The sequence below is a fragment of the Caloenas nicobarica genome, chromosome 7, assembly GCF_036013445.1.
Source record: "Caloenas nicobarica isolate bCalNic1 chromosome 7, bCalNic1.hap1, whole genome shotgun sequence".
Classification (NCBI taxonomy): Eukaryota; Metazoa; Chordata; class Aves; order Columbiformes; family Columbidae; genus Caloenas; species Caloenas nicobarica.
The window spans coordinates 35,379,431-35,405,032 of NC_088251.1; the positions used below are offsets into that span (position 1 = coordinate 35,379,431).

Genomic DNA, 25,602 nt, shown 5'->3' on the forward strand with positions numbered 1-25,602 from the left:
AAGTGAAACAGAGCAGATCCGCTTCCTCCTGACCTTTAAACGGCACGTGAATGCTAAATGTTATCAAGTCTGGTCCTTGAAAAATGAACACCTAGGTAGGGACTTAACATGTTAATGCCCTGTATGCACAGTGGGAAAATGCCTTTTGTGTTTTTGTTTTTTTTTTCCTGGGTTAGTTGATTGTTCCAAGGTGGCAGCATCAGTGCCAGGCATGTGGCAGGTGTAAGGCTGGGAAACACCGAGTCAATTCAGGCCATCTGTCTTAGTTGCACTTTTAATTACTGTTCCTTTAGACCACACAGATACCCGGCGACAAGGCGCAGGAGCCTGCAAACCACAACAGAGAACAGCCAGCATCCTCCCAACCCCAGTGGGAAGATCTGCTGTGGAAAACCTCCTCCTTGCTCCTGTGCACCCCCCGGAGGTGCCCCCACCCTGGGGCGGGGGAGAAGCGATGGGTGCCCTCCCGCCTGTGCCGCTCCTACAGGGGGAACCAGGGAACCACAGATCCCCTGTTTGTCCCGAGGTTGGGGGGCCCGCCCGCGCCCATTTCCAGCCCGGTTGAGCGAGCACGCGCAGAGGGGAGGTGGGCGCCCCCCCCTTTCCCGTCCCTTGCGCATGCGCGCGGGAGGGGCGGTGGGCGCGCATGCGCGGTGGCGCCGCCGCAGGCTCTATATAGGGGCGGGGGGGCGGCGGTGCCGCCGCATTGCAGACGGGAGCGGGGAACCATGGCGGAGCGGGCAGCGGCGGCGGGGCGGCTCCTCGCCCTCCTCGGGCTGCTGGCGGCCGGTAAGCGGCCCGGCCTCCGCCTCCTCCGCACGCTCAGCCCCGGCGTCCCCTCGCTGTCCAGGCGGGAGGGCGCTGTGAGGAGAAGGGCGGGCGGTGGCCGGGCCTGAAGCCGTTTGTCCTCCCCCGCCAGGAGCTGCCGGTGGGGGAGGCTGGCGGGGTGGGGGGCGGCCTGGCGGGCCCCCGGCGGTGCCGCAGCCCGGGGCGGGGCCTGGGCAGGGGCAGCCGGCGGGCCCGTGGGGGTGGCTGTGACGGGAAAGCTGTATTTAGGTTTTGGGAGGGGGGTCTGTATTTAGGTTTTGGGGGGGGTCACCCGCGAATAGCGATCGGGTAAGCGCGGGGAGAAGCCCCTGTGAGGAACCAGCGTTTCCCGCTGCTGCTGGGAAAACGACTTTCTGGTGGGTCATGGGGGCCGTTCGGGTCCGGATCGGGGCGGCTCCATCACCTCACGGAGCCGAGTGAGGGCGGCCTGTTTTTCTGCCAGCAGCTCTAGCTATCTTTGGCCCTCCGGGGATAGATGGGTGTTGATCCTCTTAGAGATGGCGAGAGGCAGGTAGCCTCCTGTGCTGCGTGCTTTTAGCAGCGTCATTTCATGAGGATCTCTCGCACCAACACGGAAATTTCCAGTAATGTTGCTGCTCGCTGCCTTCTTGCCTGTTGTTGCCGAGGTGAACGTGGTGGGGGAATAGCAGATATTCCGCCTTTAGCGCTAGCATTCGAGCCTAGAAAATGCAGTGCTTCTATTTTATACTTTGCAGAAGCTTGACAGAGCTACGGAGATGACTCATAGACTGACTGGAGGGGTAACACACCTTAAAGTCGTGATATGGAATGGCCAGAAACCCCCAAGCTGAAGGTCTAGTGCAGTGAAGCATGTGATATTTTTTGAAAATTTTCCTTTAAATAGGACAAGTTTAAGTCTAGACCTTATTTCTTTATGAGTTTAACCTGCGAAATTTCACAAGTCAGCTGAAAAAAAAACCACCCAACCAACCAAACAACACCCCGACTAGCTGTTTAAAAGCCATAGGAATAAGCAACTGGCAGACTACAGTAAACTATGCCTAGGAGATGCCACATGATTGCACACTGCTTTTGTACTACAGTGCAGGTTTTTTTAATATAGATAATTTAATAGAGAATCTCAGACTTCTCAGGCTGGAAACAAGAAAATGAGTGTCAGCTTTCGCTCTGCTTATTTATCTGCTTTTAATAGTATGACTTTTGTGTCTGCTCTGCATTGAATTAATGCCAGCAGTTATCGTTTCTATTTGGGCTATTTCCGTATCTCTAAAATCGTGGTAGTTCTTATGCTTTGGAAGTGAAAAGGATTTGCCTTGAAGTAGCCACGAGGTCTCCCATTAGTGCATTTAGGGAAATTGTAATGAGAAGCCAGCTCAGCAATGAGCATCAGCTTGGTCTGCCTGTTAAAGGCATGTGTATGCAACTGAGCATCATAGAAGACTTGTTAGGCCTGTTTTTCTTTTGGAAGTCACTGTTTTGACACAAACACCTGTCTTTTTTTCATCAAAGTCCTGTTATGACTACTAATTGACTCACCTGTGACAGTATTGTGCAGATTTTTCTGAAGGCTTTGCTGTCACAACCTGAGACACCGTTTTTGTCTCCTAAGCTAGCTAATTAGCTGTATCAAAATCTAGCCACCCTTGATGTATCCTAATGGAGTTACTTGGCTGGCTTACAGCATGGCTGGTAGGCCTCAAGGGTTTTTTGTTGACCTACTTACAGTGCTTCTGTGTGTCTTCCCTTTAAGGGAGACACGAAGGAATTAAAGCAGTGTGTGCAGAACTCAGGAGCTCCAGATTACTGATATGGACTTTGATTATCGCTTCTCTTTGAGACCAGGAAAGAAGGCAGGCATAGTTAAAACAGAAGGAGGTTTCTTTTGAGCTGAAAGTATTTCCCTCCCCCCAGTAAAATAAAAGTTAAACTGGAAGTGAGAAAGTCAAAAATTAGAGGATATTATTATTTTGCCCCCTCAAAAACAGTAGACTTAATCTTCCTTCCAAGATTTCAAACTAATATATAATTTCTCTAGCAAACCCTGGTCAGAATATTTAGGAGCAGGAAAATTGAAGGCTGAGTTAGTCTGACTTGAATTTTCTGGAGGATGCGGAAGAAGCAGATAATTGAACTTGGACTATGTTCTGTAGTTTGCAGGCGTGTTCTGGTCAGGAATGTGGTTTGTAACAAAAAAGCAAGGCTGGTACAGCCTGCTGTTGTAGATATAACTAGGCGAACAGTGGAGGGTGTCTTTTATCTAAAAAATATGTCCCTTTTTTCTTAGAGGAATAACAGTTACGAGGCACCTTAGGACTGTCACGTAATGACATAATGAAGCGGTGCTGCGATAGTGCACCAGTCATGTGGCTTGTGTAAACCTGCCCTTGCACAATCTCCTCCTGTTCTGCAGATGAGGTATAAATAGCAAGAGTTGTTCTTGATTGTGTCTGGAGGAGCTGCGCAAGCTGTTCTGCCTGGTCACGGTCACGCTCAATAAAAAGGGCGATGGCATCTGCAGAGCTGCTGAAGTCTCGTACGGGTGTTTTCCAAGCTCGGTTTGTGGTATTGAGCATACTGCAAAGGAGCAGTTCTGGGAATTGCTGAAAACAGAGATGATGGAGTGAAGCTTGTCAGCAAAATGGAACGTGTCTGTCAGGTGATGGCGATGTCAGCTGGGCTCTCCGGGGGGCTGGACTGTGCTGTTTCAGGGAGAGTTTTCTGCTATAACATGCAGGAAGATTTTTCCTTTGTATCTGTGGGTGGAAGCAAGACCAGTTACTGCTGGCTGCCAGTGGGTTTTTGTTTCAGTACCTCATGTGGATTTCATTCTTCAGAGCAGGTTTGGAGCAACACTTTAGAACTACGTGACAAGAAAAAGGTTGCTGTTTGGTGTTTTTCTTTAAGGATTTACTCATGGTCAATTTCTCTGTTTGTTTTTCTCTTTAGGTAGCAGCTTTTAAATGCAATTTACATGCTGCTATTAAGAGATCAGAGTTCCTATTGCATGTTGAAAGGTCTTCAAAGTGTGTGTGTATATTTTGAGGCAATATTTGTCTGTGTATTTGGTCACAGAGCAATGTTTAATTTCAGATACCAGTATTTTTCTTTTTCTTGGAGGGAAGAGTTTCAGGTTACACTGTTTACCCTGACTAGTTTTTAAACTTTGGCCTCTACTTCTATTCAAGTCTGCCTATAGAGAGATTTTCTTGGAGATTCTGAATAACCGAACCTCACAATGAGATTTCAAGGCCTGTTTTTCTCCAAACACAAGAGTTAAAAATCCTTTGACTATGTTCACATTGGGATACAAACTATTAGTATGCAGAGATGAGGTGTTAGCACTTTCTCCTCTCCTGCTATCAACTGCTTCATCACTGTTCTCCTGGGTGGGTTATTCTGACACCTTGTGCACCACACTCTGCCTTTTCCAGGCTTTCCCATAGCCAACTGCTGTCCTTCCTGAAGCTGCTCTTTAAAATGTCCCTTTTTTATCCCTTTGACATAGTTTCTCTGCTCAACTTACGGGAGTCTGATGTCTTCCCTTTCCCTAAGGGACCTTCCTGTTGCATTATCTTCCGAGTCTGACATTCATTCTGCATTAAAGTACTTCCATGGCAGCAGCATGAAAAAAAAGGTCATTGCTCTTGAGACTCTTCTGTTTCTTCCTTACTTGAAGTAAGGACTGCCCTTGAACTACCCTTCTGTTTGCTGAAGTCTTTAGATGCCTCTGGACTTCATCTGTGCTTTGCTGGGGCTGCAGTGTAATCTGTGGCCAGGCATTTTGTCTTCTCTTCCAGACTTGGCTCTCTGCACAACTAGGACTTTTCTGTTGTGTGAATGTATTTGCCTGGCGAAAGGGGAATGTTCAGTGTAGAATTTCTGTGGAGGCTTGCCTGGAGTCTTTTTTCCCTCCCCAAACAAAACCAGAGGGGATGGAGACAGACAACAAGTATATTTAAAACACTTAGACGTATTTCTGCAGGGATTTGCTGCAGGAAAAAATGCTTCTCATAACATCTTGGGATTATCTTGACATACCGTATGGGACTGCTTACTGCTGATGACTGCCAGATGCCCTCGAACATCCATCCAAATATCTCCTTGAGATTCTGTCATAGAAGAATCTCAGGCAGAAGTTGGGGCTTGCTTGGCAGCCTGGTAGCAACTTCTGGTCAATGTGGAAATTATTCTCTTGCAACCTTTGTAGTAACTGGGACAATTTAATGGGACAGAAGAGCTGATTTTAAGTGTCTCAGCTCATCCTGTTCTCTAACTTTGCTGTGATTGCTTGTACATACACAAACTGCTTCTCTTACCATGCTTGTCTTCTGACAAGGGAAGCAAGGGAGCATCTGAGGTACAAACGATGTTTTACAGCAGAAGTAGTGTACCAAAATGAGAATATGATCCCCTCTTTGAAGAAGACCTTGTCATGTTAACTCAAAACTCATGTCTAGTGAATTGTGCTTGTTACAAATGTTTCAAGCTTGATATTTGATCAGTAGATATTGGACTGGAAGACTCTGATTTTTAGCTGACATGTGGAACTCTGATAACAGCTAGCCAGGTTCCATCCATTTCTTCCGCAAATTGCCTGTAATCTCCCAGATACTGTGGTTGTTTTGTTGCCTCGTTAATCCAGAGGCATAGTAGACCTTTGGCAGAGTTACTTGTGTGTGATGTGGTTACAACTTTTGACATGTTACTTAAACTCACTAGCTCATCAGAGAGGCTGTGGAGCACTGAGCCCTTCAGATAACTTCAGGTTGAGGTCACTCCTTGATTTGTTGACACTTTGTATGATTTGAAGAAAAGAAGTTGATCCCTCTTGACTTCTTTAACACACTTTGCTTTTGCAGTTCTCAAAAGAAATGGGGAAAGGTCAGTAACTAACTGAGCACAGTATGGGAGAGACTGATATTCTCTTGGTCTATGGGCTATTTCTGGGTTATTATGAGTAGCCTTTTCTTAATGTTGCCAAGTGGGATAGCCTGAGAAAGAGCATCCCACCTGATGAATATGTTAATATGCTTGGAACAAATTAGACTGTCATGAAGGCATAAGGGTTCATAGCACCACAAGTTATCTTCCACATTCGACTTCAACCCATTAAAGTAAACAGCAGCTCAGCTCTTTCCTTTTCTTGCTGACTGCAGGTTAATTTGTCTGTAAAAATGCTGCTCACACCAAGGTTTTCCTAGCAGTTTGGTTTGGAGAAGGCTTGAGTCTACTAGCTGAATTTGTTTTCTGGTTTATGCTCTGGCTCTTTAGGGAATCTGGTCTGGCCCATATAGAATCCCTGTTCATAGAAGCTTACATAAGGTGTTAACTTTTAAGCATGATCATGAAAGTCTCATTAGCAGATTCAGTACAGCTTTGGAGGGAGATTGTTTAGGATGTTTTTCTGAGAATCTCGGGAAGAAATTCAGGCTGCCTCTCTCTGCAAAAAAGAATAACACAAATGCTTGAGGGAAGCGAAGGTTATTCTCAGGAAAAGGACCTAACAATTTTCCAGTAGCTGTCCTTGCAGAATCCAGCCATTATAAGCTTCCTTCGAGGTTCCTGTTTCCTGAAGAGGAGTGAAGAACTGAACTATGCTTTCATGTGCATGGCTCTGTAGGCTTTCCAAGTAGAAAAGGTGATATTGTCTGAGAGTGCTGTCAGCTCTACATCACTAACTTCTGACTGCATGTTAGCGTTTCCGTTCCAGATGCCTAATGTCGAGGAAGGAGAACATAGTTGGCATTTGCTGCTTTGAAAAAGTGTCTCAGAGTAATGCACAGTTGCTCAAGTAAGTAGGGTAGTACCACTGGGAGCGAGTGGCGGGTTTCCATTTATCTTCACAGCCTTTAAACTGGGTTTTGTGTGAATTCCTGGCAGAGCCCCATGCGATATGCAGTCACTGTCACTTGTCAGGACTGTGTTACTGGTGTGCTGGCAGTATTAGGTTGCTGACCTGGACCTTGAAGAAAACGCTTCTCCTTCCTTTTCTGCTGTTACCCTTCAACATGTGGAGTATTTTGATGATGTTGCTGGGCTTCAGGCCGTGTTTCTGAGGCAACGCTTGCTCTGGGAGATGGCTTCTCTTGTCTGTCAGACGCAAGCATCAGAGAGGTCGGAGTGGGTATGAATCTCGCTGGTTTTTTTTTTGTTTGTTTCTTGAAGCTGCAAGTCTATGCAAGGGTCCTAGGGTGCCTGTTGGCTGCCAGCTTGGTTAGAAGCCCAAGAGCTGAAGACTTTCACAGCTGAAACACATGCCCTTCATACATGAATTGCGTTTATACCCCTCCTCCTTCGTCCCCCATTTTCTTTTGCTGCTTAATTTAGGGAAAGCTTGGTGAAGCAGGCTGTTTCTTCTAAAACTGAAGAAACGAAGTCTCCGAAGCATTTCAGGAAGGGAAGAACCAGTGAAGAGGACGAGTGGGAAAAAAACCAACAAACACCCTGGCCATCACAGATAAACTTGCTTGGTGCTCTAAAAATAGCGAAGTGGGGTAGGTTTGGGTGGGCATGACCTGTGACTGTTGAGAGCTAATCTACAGAGAAAGAAGAACTCTGTTTAAAAATGGATGACCCTTAAATGAAGAATATATAAAATAAAGGGATGCCAGATATAAATAAGAAGGTAATCCCATTGAGTTTATCCAGCAAGCATTAGGAGTTGTGTGAGGTAACTGGCAGTGCTTTTTCTCTTGGCTTGCTGCTGTGAGGGGGGTGTGAAATACCACATTAAAGTGTCACTCTTCTTGCAGCAGAGGCTATTTTGAGGGAATAGGCAGGATAACTGTTAAGGCTCAAAACTGGTCATTTTGTTGTGAAACAGCAGAAGGTCTTAACACACTTCACTGGCGTATTTGCTTTTGTTGTAACATAAGTTAATGTAGGAGGAGAAATGCTGTTTCGTAATTAAACGGGAGAACAAAGTGAAGGGAAAAAGTAATGGGAACAGTAAAGGATTTCAGGCTATTCTTTTCTGAATCTACAAGATCTGAATTAACACAGTTTTTTTTAGTTTTGTCTCTCCTTTTCCCAGGGTGGAAACTGTTGCATTGAAGGTGCTTCCTTTCACATTAGGCATTGAGTTATGTAATAAAAATATTTCAACATAATACAGAATAAACTAATACAAGCTTAACTGTATTTAAAGTCACTGTGGAAGATGGAAGAAAAGCCATGCTTAGTGTGTCATCATTGTTCTGTAGCTGCTTTCTAAAATGTGCCCAGCAAAGCGTGGCCCTAACAAACGACTTTGCCTCATCACTGTTTGACCAGAAAGATCTATACTGTAAGCATCAAATGTGAAGTTGTCTTCTCAGAAGGAAAGAACTTCTCTGGTGTCCTTTGTAACTGAAAAGACACTGCTGTTCCTCCATTTTCTGTTTCTGTAGATAAGTGTTTCATCCTCATGGTGTAGCTCATTCCGGTTTCCTGAAATCTACTGGCTTTTTTGACAGAAAAATTGTGAAGGTATATTGGCATTTCATCTTGCTCCGATGTTGTGCAGGAGTAAGGACTTTAAATAATAGCAGTGGAAAGGTGTTTGGGGTGCTTATTTGCATCCTAAAACTAGGTTTCAGTGTGCACTGGCAAATGAACAGTTTGTTTCTCGTTCTTTGCTGTCCCTCCTGGTCTCAAGCCCTTCTGATATTTTGTGGCTTTGGTCTCCTGTGGAGGTTTGCAAATAACATTAATGTCCTTATTCTCCGTGTGGCCAGGGGCAGTGCTTTGGGTAGAATCTGAGCAAAACAGGACTACGTATGCCTCTTCTGAGAAATTACTCTTTTCTCCTTCCGAACTGGTGAGACGTGATGCAGCATAATCAGAGGCTTCAAGTAGTTAACATTCTGTCAAACAGCCATCTAATTTTAATACTTTTTTAAAAAAAAATGTTCTCCTTCTGAATAGAATTATCTGCGACATGCACTCTGCTCACCTCAAAAGGTCTCAGACTACTGCCTTGCTCTTCGGTTGTTTCCTGCCTCAGCGTTGTAACCTGACAAAACCCCCTGATACCCCTCGCTGTGTCCTGGCGGGTCAGGGCATTAGCGACAGACTCTGTGAGCATCTGTCTGATACAGAAGCCATGCAGCAGGGAGTTTGTTAGAGATGTACAGCTGAAAAAGCTGATAAATAAGCAGGAATCTGAAGTGTAGTATTTATTTTGTCCTGCAGTTTTAGTGAGCAGGTCATTAAAAGCTATGAGGCAGAAGGAACAAGACTAGCTCTTAAACATTCTGCTGAAGCTGGGTGTGGATCCGAAAGGTTGTGCAGCGACAGGATTTTAAAAGCCAAACAAATCCTGAAAGTTCATTAAGAGCTAGATCAAGCCAGTGCAAGTTACAGCATGAATTCCTCAGTTTGGCTTTTAAATGACCTCTTAGATCAAGACTTTGAGAAACTGCTGTTGTTGTAGTTTTATCGTTTAGTTTTATAGTTTTACAGTATGTTTTAAACAGGGGAGGAAGGAGTAATTTTCTCTTGATTTACGGAACTAAAGGCATAGGTTAAAAGCTGTACTTGTAAATAGTTGGAAGCCCTTAATTCCACTGTTTAAAGTCAAGGTCTTGCTTGACTTTAGCCAGACTTCGACTCTGCCTAGCAGAGCCTTTCTACCACTGTTCAATATCTGAAAAGGAAAAATAACTCTTTCCCTCAACCAAGTGTATACTCGGTTATTGTCATCCTGCCAGAGCTGACAGCTATTTGGCTGACCAGTCTGACTCTGAAACTTAACTGTTCTTAGTACTTCCAAATCAATAATGCTGTAATTTCAAATAGGCCATAGGTAAACATTTTGCTAATCATACATTATTAGAAAGTTGAAGTCTTCTTCCTAGGGTCTTATAAGCAGTTCTAGTGTGCTGTCTTGCTGAAGAATAATATGCAATATAAGTCTTTTGCTGGGAGATAAGGTGGCAAACTTCAAGCTCTCGTGTAGAATATTAAGCATGCAAAGCACATTTTTCTTAAAATAAATGGGTCATTCCTTTGTGAAATCCAGTGTAAACAGGCTTTATAAATCAACAGCTGAGAAGGCTGCAGAATGCCACCTATAAAAAAGCGTTTGTCTGGCTCCGTTTGATGTGTCGTGGCCATGTACCTTAGCAGATGCGCTGGTAATTCAGCTGTTAAGTTGATCCTCTAATTGCGTAGAACTGAGAAGTGAGAAATGGAAAAGTGATTGTTCATCTCATAACCCTACTAGAAGCTTAGGAGGAATCAGGCTGCTTAATTCCTGCTTCTTGGCTGACGATGTAATTTTACAGCATTTTATGATGTGTAAATAGCAATGATGTGGAAATAATGTCTTCTAAAGAACAGCTATATACAGCTAATAGGTTTGAATGTGCTTTTTTTTTTTTTTTCCCCCCTAGAACATTGACATCAGTGCCTTGTAAGCTTAGACCAGGGCAGATTTCCTTGGAGCCTGTCTGCTGTAGGGTTTTAGGAGTTGTTTCTTCAGAGGTTGGTGCAACATAGGAGATTGACTGGTGAAGAAATGGAGCCTACCGACAGGCTGGTTTTAGAAAACTGGGAGAAGTTGGTTGTCCGGTCCAGACAGCACAATTGAAAACAAAACCAAAAAACCCACAAAACCAAAACAAACAAAAGACCCCAAACAAACACAATATACACACAAAACCAAATAAAACCAAACCACGCTTGGAAAGTCAGCTAGAAGGTGTGGTTGATTAACTTGCTGTGTTACTTACTAATAGTGCAGATCTTTTACCTTTCTTTAGGAAGGCTGTCCAGAAATGATATTCTGTATTTTACTTCAAAACTTCATAGGTTGCAAGACAGTTCCACCTGGGGTGGGAGGTTATGTCGACAAGGACTTAGACTTTTTTTTTTTCTTTTTTCCCTCCACAATTTTTTCTGTACACAGTTGAAGAACTGACCAAGAGGAAACAAAGTCTTAAGAGATTTAGTGGGTTTAAATACTATTTGACAGAACATGTCTCACATTGTTTACAGTCCCTCTTTTGATTTGACTTTCTTGAAGTCAAATTCACGTCTTTCTTGTGTGCTAAGCAAAGCAGGGAAGTTCAACTGTTAGTAAACCTAAGTGGCCTAATGAAAAGGTTGTGGTTATACCATGCAGCATTAACCCACTTGCTTTGGAGTCGAAATCATTCAAATGTGCGCCTGCGAAAGAAGGATTCTTTCTTTGGCAGCTGCAGCGAGCCCTGTGGTGTGGCAGAAGGAGTGCGTGAAGGGTCCGGAGGTGTGGTGCCAGAGCGTGCGGATGGCATCGCAGTGCGGAGCGCTCAAACACTGCCAGCAGAACGTCTGGAGCAAGCCTACTGTAGTAAGTATCAGCCACTGAGACTTCTTCCCACACGGAGTTGAGATTTGCCGGTTTCCGTATGCTGATGAAATTGTCTCTGATCGGAGTTAAGTGCCACATCTGACTGTGCCTTAATTTGGGTGCTAGGTAAAGGCTGCTTTGCTCTTCTCTGCCTTGCACAACTTGTCTGCTGACTTCTCCTGTGACCTGTTGCACAATCACCAAGCAACGCGTGGAATGGAGCTAGTGCATTTCAGACTCATTCTGCTTTATTAAAACAACTCCTAATTCACAGAACCCTTTCTTATTCTTAACCTGAGCAATGCCAAACTGATAGGCTTACTAAAAAAAAAAAGCTGTATGCTTCTCTGTCTTTCTCATAAGTTAATGTTCCGCAAAAGCTGCAGCATATGCTGAATTATGAAAGCTATGATAAATAGCAGTAAATAATGGTACAAATGTTATGTTTAGTGTGGCTTTTCAAGTCGCATTTGTACTAAATGTGAGTGCTGCTTTCACAGAATCACAGAATGTTAAGGATTGGAAGGGACCTCAAGAGATCATCTAGTCCAATCCCCCCCGCTGGAGATGTACTTTACTAGATGTAGCTGTAGTTTGTGGTGTTGTTTCATAATTTTCTAAGGGAAAAAGGGGAAAGGAGGAATGGCAGAGCACAATGAAAATGAGTGAAGCTGTCTGAAAAGTTCGTAGGTTTCTAGTAAGTGTAAACACTTTGAAGAGTCAAGTAAAAGATGATCACGAGACCACTTCTTGGGGCAATAGACTTTATACTTGAAGGGAGGTGGGACAAGGTGAAATGAGCAAGTGGTAACATGCCTGCTTCTTCATACCGTGTTGATTTACTGAAGAAACTGGAGCTGGACAGACTTTGCATAGCCTCATTCTTAATTTAAAAACACTTCTTCCCACCCTGGCTTCAATCAGTGTTTCTTCCTTAACTTCAATTTGAAATGTGATGTTCATTCTTTGCATTGCTACTTGCACATGGCATTTACAGGTACTCAATTCTGTCTCAGAGTAATTCTCTACTTCTCTCTCCAGAACAGTATCCCCTGTGACTTATGCAAGGAACTCGTGACAGTGGCTGGCAAGGTTTTGAAGGATAATGGCACTGAGGTAAGCAGAGCTCCTCTTCTCCTGGTCCCAAGGCACTATTTGATTTCACTGTCTTAACAAGAGTGCAAGGTGAGGAGGTGGAAGAGTAGCCTGCCTGATGTTTTCCCAACCTAAGCAGCAAATGTTGAAAGGGGCCGGAGTACATGGGAAAAGGCTTTTAAACAGCCTCTTCTGGCTTAGAGATTAGCAAATTCTAGAGCCTTCATGCTCTGACACATCCCTGATTGACTGTAGATGCTTAATAAAATTGTTCTTGTGCCAGTGGGCCATTGATCTTATAGAACTGGATACTGTGGTCTCTACAAGTCGATGATGACACCAAGTGGACTTTATTTTGATTGCAGGCCCTTCTTCCCATTTTTCTTTTGTGAACCTGGGAGTACTTTGTATGAACAAATTGCTGTCCCACTAGTCCGTAATTTCACTTCTTAAATGTAGACACTTTGTCCTGGCAAGACTGTGTTGTGTGGGCCTTGCAAGCAGTATTTTGTTTTCCCTCTGGCAGGGTCTCATTGAAAGTCCAGGACTGGGGAAAATGGACCTGTAGTGTACAGCCTCATTCTAGTTTTGCTTACCAACCACCTGGACCTACTGGAATCCAAGTGGCTTTCTTTAGGCTTTGTGTTGTGCGTTTTGGGAATGAAAAGAGCATTTGAGATTTATTTATTTATTTATTTTATGAAAAGAGCATTTGAGATTTATTTAGTTATTTGATAGTCTATCGCTCACCTCATCTTTTATAGGACGAGATCCGCTCTTACTTGGAAAAGACGTGCGAGTTTCTTCCTGACCAAGGCCTGGTCTCTGAGTGCAAAGAAATTGTGGATTCCTACCTGCCAGCTATCATGGATATGATCAAAGAAGAGCTAGTAAGTAGATAACAATTTGCAACTGTTGGAATTGAAAGTTGTGCTCCTGATGATGCCCGACTTTCTCTTCTGAATTTCTCTTCTACATAAAATTGTGTGTGTAATCCTTCAATCCTCTGTGGATCACGGCAATTAATGGTGCAAATTTGAAGACTGCTTTCTTGCTGTGAAACATTTTCCCTTCCTAGCATGTTGCAGCTGAATGACTCTTTACTCTGAACTTTGTATAGAAGTGCCGTCAGTCTAGAGCTTTGTTATGTATCTTATCTCCCATAGGATAAACCCGAAGTTGTATGTAGTGCCCTCTCGCTGTGCCAGTCCCTCCAGAAGCACCTTGCAGCAATGAAACTTCAGAAACAACTCCAGTCCAATAAGATACCTGAGCTGGATTTCTCCGAATTGGCATCCCCGTTCATGGCTAACGTGCCTCTTCTCCTTTACCCTCAGGACAAACCCAAGCAGAAGTCTAAGGTAAGGGTGCAGTGCTACTCCAGTGTGCAAGAGAAGTGCATGTTTTTCACACCGGAGCTTCAGTGTTCCTTTGTGTAATAACTTGATGATTCTTGGTAAGGGATTGTTGTACTGGGCACAAATGAAGCTGATGTGCTTCACCTGGGTGACCGTCTCCTACGGAATTTTGTGCAGCTGCTTACAAAAAACAACCTTTTTCCTTAACCTGTGGCTTTAAAGCTGAGTAAGATGATAGCTGCAGCCTCTGTGGACCATATATATGATCTTGGATTAACCACCACCGTCTAGAAAGTCCTGTGCTGGGCTGTTCCCATGCAGGAGTGTAGTAGTCCAGCAGGTCCTACTGGAAACAATTTCTTCTGAGAGCAAGTTTGGCACCAGCATTCAAAGGAAGAAGAATTCTCCCACATTCCAAGCAATCTGCTAGCTCTGCCATTCAGGGGCAGCATTCGTCTCTGCATCCAGAGGTGACAGACTGGATCAGAAAAGAACAAATAGTTGACAAAAGGGAGTGGATGAGACAGCTTGTGAGAGAAAGCTGAGTGATAGTAAGCCTAGATATGGGAGTTAAACAGTGGGGTGGGTGGAGACCAAGCTGCTGTGGGTGGAGCAGGTAAGATCTGTGCCAAATTTAGAATCCTTCCCACTGTGGTCTGTAACAAAACCAAGAGATTTGGGAGATTGGTTATCTTAAACAGTTATCTTGGGTTTCACAGCCAAGGAGGTACCTAATCTCCATCTAGTGGCTGGTGCACATACCAGCAGTAGCTGATCTATTCATATTAGCTCAGGCTTTCAAGTGTTCTATAGAGCAGGGAGTAGTTACATTTATACAGTCCTAAAATCACACTTTGAAGGGAACCACAGGGCTGATGTGGCCCCTGGTGAAAACAAGTTTGACACCCCTGCTATAGAGTATTTGTTAAAGTTTGTATATAGTTTAAAATAGCTTTTAAAACTTGGTAATAACGGAAGCTTCTAAAATGTGCTATGCAGAGATACGTCAACTTAGGTTTCCTTTCCCTCTTTGTCCAGGAAAGTGGGGATGTGTGCCAAGACTGCATTCAGCTGGTTACTGATGTTCAGGAAGCCGTGAGGACAAACTCAACTTTTGTAAAGTCTTTGGTTGCTCATGCCAAGGAGGAGTGTGACCGTTTGGGACCTGAAATGTCTGATATGGTAAGCTATCTTTTTTTTTTTTTGTTTAAAAATCTGTTCCTGTATGCAAACATAAAATAGTTTGTTCCGTGCCCTAATGCTCTCAGTGTATTCTCTGTTTAGTAAAACAAAGGAGAGTGTGTTAGGTGTGGGATATGTTACTCAGTACAACAATAACAACACTGAAATGAAACTTTCTTGTCAAGAAAGTTGTGTGAGGTGGTGTCTGTGGGAGTGGAGAGGAGGAAAAGGACTCAAGACTGTTGCTGATCCTTATAGGGCTTTTTCATAAAAAAGATCTGGCAGGTTAATGTGTCCCTATCAATGAGGGTGTGCTTTTGCCCTGAGCGGGAGAGAAAAGGACTCATCCGATAAGCTGCTGGGTGTGCGATGATTGTGTAACCTGAAATGCCATCTTGTATTTGGGACAAGCTCTGAAAGACAATAGAATGGTTATTAAGTAGAGCAGGTAAATTAATACCTTGAGATGTGTTAGAAAATTCTAGATTAACTCTAGAGCTGAATGGTTTGATATTCACAAGACTTTCTTTCCCCAATTCCTGCAGTGCAAGAACTATATCTCTCAGTATTCTGACTTGGCCATCCAAATGATGATGCATATGGTAAGTTCAGTAGAGTATAGTATTTGTTCTCAGCTAATTTTTCTGCTTTATGTAGCTAACTTAGTTGGAAACAGGAAACATTACTGCAGTAAAAGTCTGAATAGAGCCCTTGCTCTGTAAGTCTTGGTGTTAATGCTTTGAACTTGGCATTTAATTGAATAGTGACTTCAGTCTCAGAATGCTTTCTTCAGCACTGTCCTTTTCTTTGACAACCACTTCAGTGGTGCAGAAGGCACTCTAATCCTTTGAAACACCAAAGATGCGTTACGTATATTCGTTTGTCCTCTTTTATCTCAGTCCTGTCCTTATACCACTTCTCCCCTCCCCACCAAATACTGTGTTAAGCGTATTAGTGTTGGTCTTTGTCACAGTATTGCAAAATTGGTTCAAGTCTTACAGATGTCCGTTTGAAGCAATATTAAATGTTCTTCAGGAATTGCTATCTGGGCTCTTTAAATGAGCCATGGAAGGTGGTATTGTACCAGCTCTGGTCTTCTGCAGCAAGACAATATATTTTACTTATGATCATCTGTATAGCCCCTCTTTATTCAGAGATCTCAAAGCCTTTAAAAAAAATCAGTAAACCTTTCCTTAGAGAATGCCACAAATAACATAAAAGTTTATAGGTTAATTACTGAATAAAGTATGTTGCTGGTTTGAACCTGAATTTGGCAACACAGTGGCCTCTTTATTTCCAGTTGGTAAAGGCTACTTAGAAGCTCATGGTGCTTCTTAAGCCTTTTTGGGGGGAGCAAATCTTTGTTCTGACAACAGTTAGTTTCTCATTTGAAGCATCCCAATGCCATAATACCTGAAATTGGAATACAACCACACCTTGCATCCGGTTGAGTGTTGTCCAGACTCTTTGGAGGTAGTCTTGCCCAGGATGCTTTAATAACTTCAGATGAATAATGCTGGTTAGCATGGTGCAATTAAACGTGACTTGCTCTAGCAATGCTAAGGATCTTTGGGGTGGGGACCATGTCATATCCCATCATCTTCATGGGAAGAGTGCTTGACATTTATTTTTTCTCTTAACTGTTATCTTTAATTTCTCCTTTCTTCCTCTGTCTCCAATCTCCCCTGTCAACAGAAGGATCAGGTAGGTGAGCAACTTGCCTGTGGTGATAGCCTGCTTGTAGTTCACTTCTTGCTCTTAAAGGGCTTGTAGTTCACTTCTTGCTCTATTAGCTGCGTACACGGTGTGATTGTACTCAGTGTTGACAGATACAAGGGATATTTTTGTGGTTAAAACACAGACTACAGATTTTTTCCAGTGGATCAGTCCTACTTCCAGCTCCAGATATGAGTTTGTGCTGCTTAAGATTTCAGCTTAATTATGCTTTGGCCAGTGAAGCAGAAAATATGCTCGCTTCCATACAAGTAGATGTAGAAAAAGCATGCCAGTGGCTCCTGTCAGCCTCTGGTTTAAAGTCTGGGCTCAAAAGGGCTTGAGTGAAGCTGTCCCTGGGTCTTTTCTTGGTTAACCTTCAAATCTATGACAACGGTATAGATGTTTGGAGTATATGAACTGAAAAGAAGATGCGGGAGCCCTTTAGACTTCTGCTTCTTACAGCTATTTAATTTAACGAGTCCTGGGAGACCTTGTGTCTGTCATCTCTCTGTGAGAGAACATGTGGTGTGTATGTGGGTGTCGCTGTAACATTAATATCTGGAGATGCTTCTTACAATGCATGAACCAAAGGGCTCGACTTAAAGGTACTGCCTGGAGTAATCTGAAGCAGCACTGAATCGTCGAGATTCTGCTTTTGCCTGTGCATGAGGTTGTGGCATGATGTATTAACTGCTGCATAAGCCTTTGCTGTAAGAAGCTTGATGCCCTGGTGACAGGGTGGGGTGTGATCATCTAGTTACCCATAGGACCAAAGGTAACATTTTTAGCTTAAGTAGACTTCAGGTGGGAAAATTCAAGTTTTGCCTGTTACTCTGTACAGCCTTTCTCACTTTGTGTGGGTACCGTGTGGCCTCCTTAGAGCAGTTTGCCTCATGTCTGGCATTTATTTTTGCGTTTAATAATGTATGTTTCTAAAACCTTTGAGACAGAAAGCCTTTTTAAAGGCTTCATTTCTGTTTGCTGTTTTCCCTCTTGCCATGAAAAGAACACTCGAGGTACAGTTACTGCAGATACTTGTAAAAAAGGGTTAGGCTTAGGTTTTAACACGGTTAACTTTTGTTTCTTATAGGCTGTGTTCAATAATGCAGGAATCGGTTTGCAAAATGTGATATTACTGGATGCTTTGACGAAGGTAGTTTGTGGATGACAAAAGGAGTCCTTTCTCCTAGGCATTTCTTTCAGCTTTTGGGTGAACTCGAGTCAGGATAATTAGCCTCTTCTGCAATTACTTACAGCTTTCAGGGGAGCAGCTTCACGGATGCAGGTCTAATGTGATGCTGGTGGCCTGTTTTGGTGTTGGTAGCTCTTAAGTCAACTCCTTTGAAGGGCTTGCATAGAGTATTAGCTCACGGTAAATGGGGTTTTTAAATGGATGTGGCCTAACTTCTTCCTCTTTTAAAGGAACTGCTAAATCTCACCTGGTAGTTGTCCTGCCTATAACCATATCAAATGCTTTGGCAATACTTGAAGTAGAAATAGTCGTGGAACTTCTAGTCGTGTGTGAACCTTTTAAAACTTCGTTCTCTGTGCCCTCTCACAGGCTCCGTAGAAAGGGTAGAGTCTTCCAGTCTTTTAAAAATTACTTATACATCTCTTTCCAGCAACCAAAGGACATTTGTGCCATGGTTGGGTTCTGTCCTTCTGTGAAATCTGTTCCACTTCAGACTCTGGTGCCAGCTCAAGTGGTTCATGAAGTGAAAATGGAAACTGTGGAGGTAAGATGGACTTATTGTACTCACCAGCTTTCCCTTCCTTCTTGCTTTAATGTAATGAACTAGCTGAAACAGAAAAATGTGAACTTTTATGCGTAGAATAATCTGAGTCTCCCTGCATATAAATTCCTGGCCTCTCTGTTGATCTGTGAAGTAGGAGAGCTGACTGATCGTTAGAATAGCAGAGCTTGTGCTAAACTGAAGCTATGAGGTGATACTTCAAGTGCTGGAACTCTGAGTTTGGAGAAGCACCTTAGCTTCCCATGGCCTTTGGGTAAGACGTGGGCTGAGGCTTTTTTGAAAAGGAAAATAACTTTTGAGGACAGTTATCTTCTGATTAATAGGCTCTAAATGATTTCCCTCAAGTCCCTCAGTTTCTAGGTTTCTTTTGCAAATAGGAGGGTGCTCTAAATTCTAGCAAATTAATAATTTTGTCCTCAATTAGCGTATTTTTTTAAAAAGCTTCATATTCCCTTTGACTCCAGTCACTGTGGGGCTGCTGCTTTCTCCATGTCTCCTAGATTCAACTCCTCTCCTTATACAATCTGGGAATTTTAGTCTTAATTAGTCATACAAAATAACTGATTATTCAAAAAGGCTTTTTACTGAGACCTTTGTTGGTTTTGAGTTCTGCATGACCTTTTGAATTCAGCAAAAACTGGCCAGCTAGCTAAATGAATTAATGTGCTGCACCTGAATGCAACTGTGGTTAGACTGATCTTTTATGAGTTGTCCCTGTCAAATGCAGTCAAGTGCTGATTTATTGTTTTGTGTGGGGTTTTTTGTGTGTACTCAGAAAGCCGTAGTTCAAGAGAAGACTTTTTCTGTGTGTGAAATATGTGAGACCATGGTGAAAGAAGTGACCGGCCTCTTGGAGAGCAACAAGACAGAGGTATGTAAGTGATGGCAATGGTACCTCTTCCTAGGCTTTGGTTAAAATGGTTATGTATTGGAGGGGGAAGGAAAGTTAATTTTCTTGCCTGTGTTCATGAAAAGGGTGGGACGGAGTAAGAAAACATGCATTTATAAATAGAGTCAGATTTCTGTTCCTTCATTGTGCTTCAGGAGGAGATCGTGCATGAAATGGAGATGGTCTGCTACCTGTTCCCAGCAAGTGTCAAAGACCAGTGTAAGGACTTCATAGATGTCTATGGCCAGGCTTTGATTGACATGCTCTTGGAGGCAACGAATCCTGAAGCTGTGTGCGTTATGCTGAAATGCTGTGCAGCCAGCAAGCCCTCACAGCAGCCAGGTTGGTAACGAGAAGGCCGTGGTGTTACAAAATGAGCTAGTTCACCTGTGATGACATCTCTTTTGAGGACACGTGCTTTAGTACTTTGCTGCTTCCTTTCTTCTATTTGGGGGAACTACCTAAGCACTGACCTGATTTTTAATTTTTTCCTTCTCAGTTTTAGTGAAATCTGCAGATGGCTTCTGTGATATCTGCAAGATGGTGGTAGCTTATGCAGACAAAGAACTAGAGAAGAATGCCACGACAGCTGAAATTGAGGCTTTGCTGGAAAAAGTCTGTCACTTCCTGCCAGAGTCCGTCAGTGATCAGGTAAAGTGCTTGTGCATGAGGCAGGCGAAAAAGCAATGGTCTTGGTGGTTGGGAACTGTCCTTGTTGATTTGTTAGGTTTGCATAGGTCCTACAGTGGTGGTTATGCTTACCTCATTTTCGGAGTGTTTCACCTGATATTCTGTCTACATGCTAATTTTAGGTCCATCTCCCAAGTGTCTCTACTTCTGCTATAAATGTCCAGGTACTCATACACAGAGGTCTCGGTGTTTGATCTCTGGCTGGAGACAAACTGTCCACAGGTGCAGCTGGGACTGGCTCGTGTTCAGTGACCTGATCCTCCCTAGATTTTTTCCCTTTACTAGTTACTACCAAAGCATGGCAGCTTCTCGTGTGTGGTAGAGCAAAAAAGAGGGAGTAGGCTTGATCTGAAGCAGTCAAATTGACCACACAGGCCTTGCCATTTGGCAACCTGCCTTCCAGTCAGAACAAGGCAGGTAGAGATGAACAGAAGGATGAAACACCTTACAGAGTATTTGGAAAAACTACAGCAATATCTCAGTGTTTGTTTTGGTTTTTGTTTGTTTAAGAGTAGTCAGTCTTCTGCTGGAGGCTGCAAGGAGTTTGGGGTGCAGAAGGATTAGAATTCTGCACTCCCCATCCTTGGGGGTTTAGTCTTTTGAATAGATGGAGACTTTTAAGGGCCTGAATTGACTGGCTGGATTGTTGTGCTAATTTGCAGTCAGTCCAGGTTTGCCTGCAAATCCTCTGAGAACACTGGGTGGCAATAGCTGAAGGTTTTGTTGTGGGTGGTTTTTTTTTCCCTCAACACTGATCCTCTTCAGGGGATTAACAAATTAATTGGAAGTGGGCTGGCATAATTCCAGTGAGACAGCAAAAAGCAAAACCTGTTAAGCCATTGCTATCGAGATTTACCTGGAAATCTCATTAAGGGGCTGCTGAGTGTCAGCAAGTGGCAACTGCTTTTAAGTTTACTAGGCACACAGTAGCTTAAAGCAGCTGTGAAACAGCTATTCCTGCTAACTGCTCTGAGGCTATTTAATAGCTGTAGTTTGCTTATTAATCAGTGCCATTAGTCTCTGAGAAAACCAGCATCTTTCAGTGCTTTGGAGGTGGTGTCTCCACTAGAGGGCTGGGGAAGTGTTCCTGCTGCTGCCTGCTCTGAAGCGAATAGTAACTATTTGGGCTAAAAGTGCTTTTAAGAGTCGTTGCTGCCGTCCTGTTTGGGATGTTTGTCTCCAGCTTCTTCAGTGTGCTTTCCTCTTGAGACAGCAGTGATCTCCACAATTAGAGACTTAGCTTTGCAAATCAAAGCTTGTCCTGTGTGGTTCTTTTCCCAAAGTCTGTCCTGCTTGTATTTTTTCCTTTTGACCTCATTCCTCGTCATTACCTGTCTGCAGACAGGTATGAGCTAGCAAAAAATGATGTGGTTGTGTGATTAGTGCAATGCTGAGTCCTTTTTTATCTGTAGATCCCGTTTATTAGTTTGGAGTGTATTATTGGGGTGTTTAGAGTAGTGTACAAACCTGCCCACTGCAGACTGCATTTTCTTTCTAAGGCTTTAACAGGAGAATCTCTCAACCTGTGTTTTGTTACAGTGCGTTCAGTTCGTGGAACAGTACGAACCTGTGGTTGTGCAACTCTTGGCAGAGCTGATGGATCCCACTTTTGTTTGCACTGTGAGTATTGCATTTAGTTCTGATACAGTCCTGCCTGCTCTTCCGTACGCCTTTCAGTGCCCAGCACGTGGAAACTCTGCTGGAATAAAAATCAGCGCGCTGAATGCTTGGAGCAAAGGCGGTTGTGCAAGGCCTCGAGCGTACTGAATGGGCAGCTGTCTGACTGCCAGCATCCTGCAAGGAAGGACAGAAGGACAGAGCTGCCGGTGGTTACCCACTGACGAGGTTCAGTAACAAGGTGTAGCGTGCCCTGAACGTGATGAGAGGAAGTTACATGACCTTTCTTGAGAAAGGTCCCGTTCTAGAAGCTCTGTTTCTCGAAACTGAATGTGAATAAGCAGTTGTCATAACTTAATTCCTCATTGTGTCAGATTACAGCTTGCTCAGCTGCAAGTGTGACTGCAGTTGTCAGTGAGCACCATGTGGGAGCTCCTGCAGCTACCTCAGTGTTGCTTCCACACTCGGGCAGGTGGAATCTCAGACATAAGGCTGGAGTTAAGACCTCTCGGTGCAAATAGAAAGATGCTGACTCTGCTGCTGTTCTTTTCACAGAAACTTGGAGTCTGTGGATCAGCTAAACAGCCTCTACTGGGTGATGATGCTTGTGTCTGGGGTCCAGGTTACTGGTGTAAGAACATGGAGACTGCTGCTCAGTGCAACGTATGTAATGCAGGATTCTGCCCAAGTTTCCTATCGGACTTTGATAGCTTCTTATAAACTACTTTTCTGGCTTCTATACCACACTTTCAAGTGGATGAATTCCAGTTTCAGGAAAAGAAAAGGGTACTAGCTAGAGGTGGTGGAGTTTGATTAGAGGGTCTTCCATAGCCCTTAACTTCCTTAAAGCAGACTGTTTCCTTTCCCCTTCCTTCCTATCCCCCCCACCTCTACTTACATTTCAGAATCTGTAGTAAGGTACTATGCGAGCTTTATATTTAGTCTGTGTTCCCGCAGCCAACAGACCCTGTTACGACCTCTCATCAGGCTCCAAGAATTGCATTTCAGTATTGCTGCGGACTGCTGCTTTCTTTGCCAGGCCTTAATGGCGAAGGGTCATCAGCATTCTTTCCTGAAGCTTCTGGGTGGGGTCAAGGATGTTATTTATTCTAGTCCTCTCTGGAATTACTTATTTTAAGAAAAACAGATTTACTCCCAAGATCTTGGCTTAGAATAAGGTGTTGAATTGTATGTGTAGATGTACACTTGTTTGCAAACAGGCTTTTTTTTCCACTAACATGGACTATTTATTTTGTTTTAGGCTGTTGATCACTGCAAACGTCATGTGTGGAACTAGAAGAGGAATTTCCAGTTCTGAAAGTTTGCCAGGGCTCTTAAAAATGTGGGCCGAGGTTGGCGGAGAGCTGTATCTCAAATGTTCCTCCTCTCTGCCTCGTTAACAATTTGACCTTCAAGTTCCTTTATTGTAACTCTTCTGTAGCAGTGCTGCTGTTGAAGGATCAGATCTTCATTGTTGACTTAACAAAGATATTTCTGATTGTACAGTTTAACTCATCGTGCTCCTAAAAATAGTCAGTGTGTTGTAGATTTTTAATTGGTAGGCTGAAGTGTTTTTTAGGTGCTGGGAAGAATGGCAGGAAAGGTGAGATGAGACAAGACTATAATCTTTTAATTTAAAAAAAAAGGGCAAGATAGCAACTAAACTTTCTAATGTCTTTCTGTAGTCAGCACTGGGAAGATTACATGCTTTGCATTTTTAACATCTGTCTGGAATGTTAATTTTCTGTGTAAATGTAGGGGAGCTCTAAGGGATAATATTGAATCTAGGGATCCCTTTGGCTGGAATTTTCAAAGCTCTACAGAAGAGGGGACTCTGTGTGCCCAGCTGACTTTTGGAGTAACTACTGGTACCTAAAAAGATGCATTCTCATTTGAGTGACCACGCTTTTTGCATTTGAGTCACCACGTTTCCGGCTCGTGGTGTTATCATAGCTAAGGAAACCCTCAACCTTTGATCGTGTCCTTTTTATTTCCTTGGACTACTCCCTCTAAGCATGGGTGTTCTACTATCAAACCCTGTACAGTGGGATTTCAGTTTTTTGAAGCATGTTGATGTGCTTAAGGTATGGCTCCCTCCCATTATATATTTTTTTTTTCCTTCTTATCCTAGTCGCTCAATTCTGCTTAGTCTTGCAGCTTCCTAACATGCAGCCTGCTGGGGCGGTGGAGCGGAAAAAAAGTCAGCAGGAGCTGCGCCTACATCAAAGTGAGTTCAGCATAGAGGGCAGAACACACGGAAAAATGGCTTTTATTGTCAACTGCCCATTTGTTCCTTGGTCTGTGTGTTTTGTGTTTTGGTTTTTTTTTTTTTCCCCTCTTGTAGCATATTTCAGTCATCTAAAACTTCTGTGCTGTGAGGCTCGCAAGCAGTTTCCATTTCTGCCACCTGTTCGCACTGACAGTTTGTGTACTTCTGAGTAGTTTGAAGTATGAACTTTTCTCCCCAGAGTTCCCATTTCCTTTGGGAGATGTCTGAGTGGCAAGGGGAGATGGCAGAGGGCAGGAGCGCTGCAGCAGGTGTTTGGCAGCTCTGCTGGTGTACCCAACAGCATGCCGCTGAAATGGCCCAAACTTCTGAGGCTGCTGCTCTGGAAACAAGTCAGGCCCTTGAGGTGTATGAGAAACGTGCTGCAGACGGGCCTTGCATCCTGTAACAGCCTTCAGTGTGTAGTTCTGATCAAATTAACCCCCAAAACAGGCACCAAAATAGCTCTGAGGAGACCTTTGGGGAGGAGGAGCTGGGCCAGAGATGTGTGTGGAGCTTTGAAAATTCCAGTCCTGTTCAGAAAGGTGCCAGCAACTGCTTCCGTTCCTGTGGTGTCTTGGGTGAGGCAGGAGCTCCGCTAACAATGCTTTAGCAGCAAGCAAAGTGATTTTAAAGCAGTTTAATGGAAAAGCACTCAACTGCAGCTTTTTTGTTACAACGTGTACATACTGAGTGTGGGCAGTGTTGACAGATAACAATACTGGTTTGTCTTCCTGTTTGCGTTTGTACAGAACACTGAAGCACTCCTGGCTTTAAAAAAGAAAAGAAAAATAATTTCCCTTTAAAGATGTAAAAATACCTGCAGCTTTCTGTCTTGGCAGGCTTGTGCAGTGGTTCCAGCAGTGTATCCCAGTTGGGGTAGATACACCAGCTAGGAAATAGACTTTTCTTCAGCTTGCTGCCCTGGAGGTACAGGTTGTGTTACACCACGGCATGCAGGATGGAATTTGGTCTTTTAAACTGGATGGCTTTCTCTTAATATTTTTGGGGGGGTGAGGGTGGGGATGGATTAACACTTGCTCTGACAGGTTAGCAAGGTTTTAATTTTCTTGGGTTTTTTAGTAGTGAAGGATTTATGCTGGCGACGTCTGGGGTGAGGTGAGTAGGGGGAAATCCTGTGTTAGCACCGGGAGTCTGTTTGGTTTTCTCCCTTCCTGTGGACCGTGGCACCTGACCCGCTTGAGTTATGCTGGGGGGACACCTGCAGTTGCTTTCTAAAGAACATTGTCTTGATTTTTGCACAAAAGCTTCCTTAATGAACAATAAAAACTTCTGTAAACCAATAAGTCTGTGTTTCATTTCCTTGTGTGCTGATTGCTGGAGGGTCTTGCCAGCTTCCCCTTTGCCGCAGGAGAAGGCGCATCCCAAAACGTCACTGGGAATTTGGGGCTGAATGATGGGATTCACGTTCCCGGTGAGTCGCTGTCACCTCGCAACCTGCATGTCCCGTCAAGCCTTGGTTAAATTGCGGCGCAGTTGCAGGTTAAAGAGGCTTCCCAGGACGAACGCAATGCCTGAGGTGAGGCAACAGCCCTGTGTTGCAACTCCTGGGCCTTGCGCAGCTGCTGATACCTGGCTTCAGTGCTGACTTGCATTTCACGTACCTTTTGTCTTCATGCCTCGCTTTATTTCCAATAATAAAAATGTCTTTAAAATGCTTTAAGGCTGCCTCTTAAGTACGCTGTTAATTTTCTGGTCCTTAATGTGTTGTGTGTTTTTTGGTGGTTGTGTTTTGTGTTGTGGGTTTTTTTTTTTTTTTTTGTGGGATGATGCCCTAATTCAGAAAATCATTGTATCACAGGGGCACTGGGCCATTTTTTTGCTGCTGTGCCTGCCCTTTGCTGCCAGGAGTGAGGACGTTTAGCGTTGAGCAGCAGGTTGTGGGCTGGTTT

The 25,602-nt window shown here is 43.7% G+C and overlaps 1 protein-coding gene across 1 annotated transcript; it reads left to right on the plus strand.

Moving 5' to 3' along the window:
* Positions 1-679: 679 nt before the first annotated feature.
* On the plus strand, positions 680-24,996 carry PSAP (prosaposin). The gene is made up of 14 exons (XM_065638707.1): positions 680-789; positions 10,989-11,122; positions 12,164-12,238; positions 12,982-13,107; positions 13,384-13,578; positions 14,614-14,757; positions 15,303-15,359; positions 18,096-18,209; positions 19,003-19,098; positions 19,272-19,458; positions 19,616-19,767; positions 21,346-21,426; positions 21,979-22,086; positions 22,685-24,996. The coding sequence occupies exons 1-14, from the start codon at positions 729-731 to the stop codon at positions 22,718-22,720; spliced, it is 1,566 nt and encodes a 521-aa protein (XP_065494779.1). The 5' UTR covers positions 680-728; the 3' UTR covers positions 22,721-24,996.
* Positions 24,997-25,602: the final 606 nt, after the last annotated feature.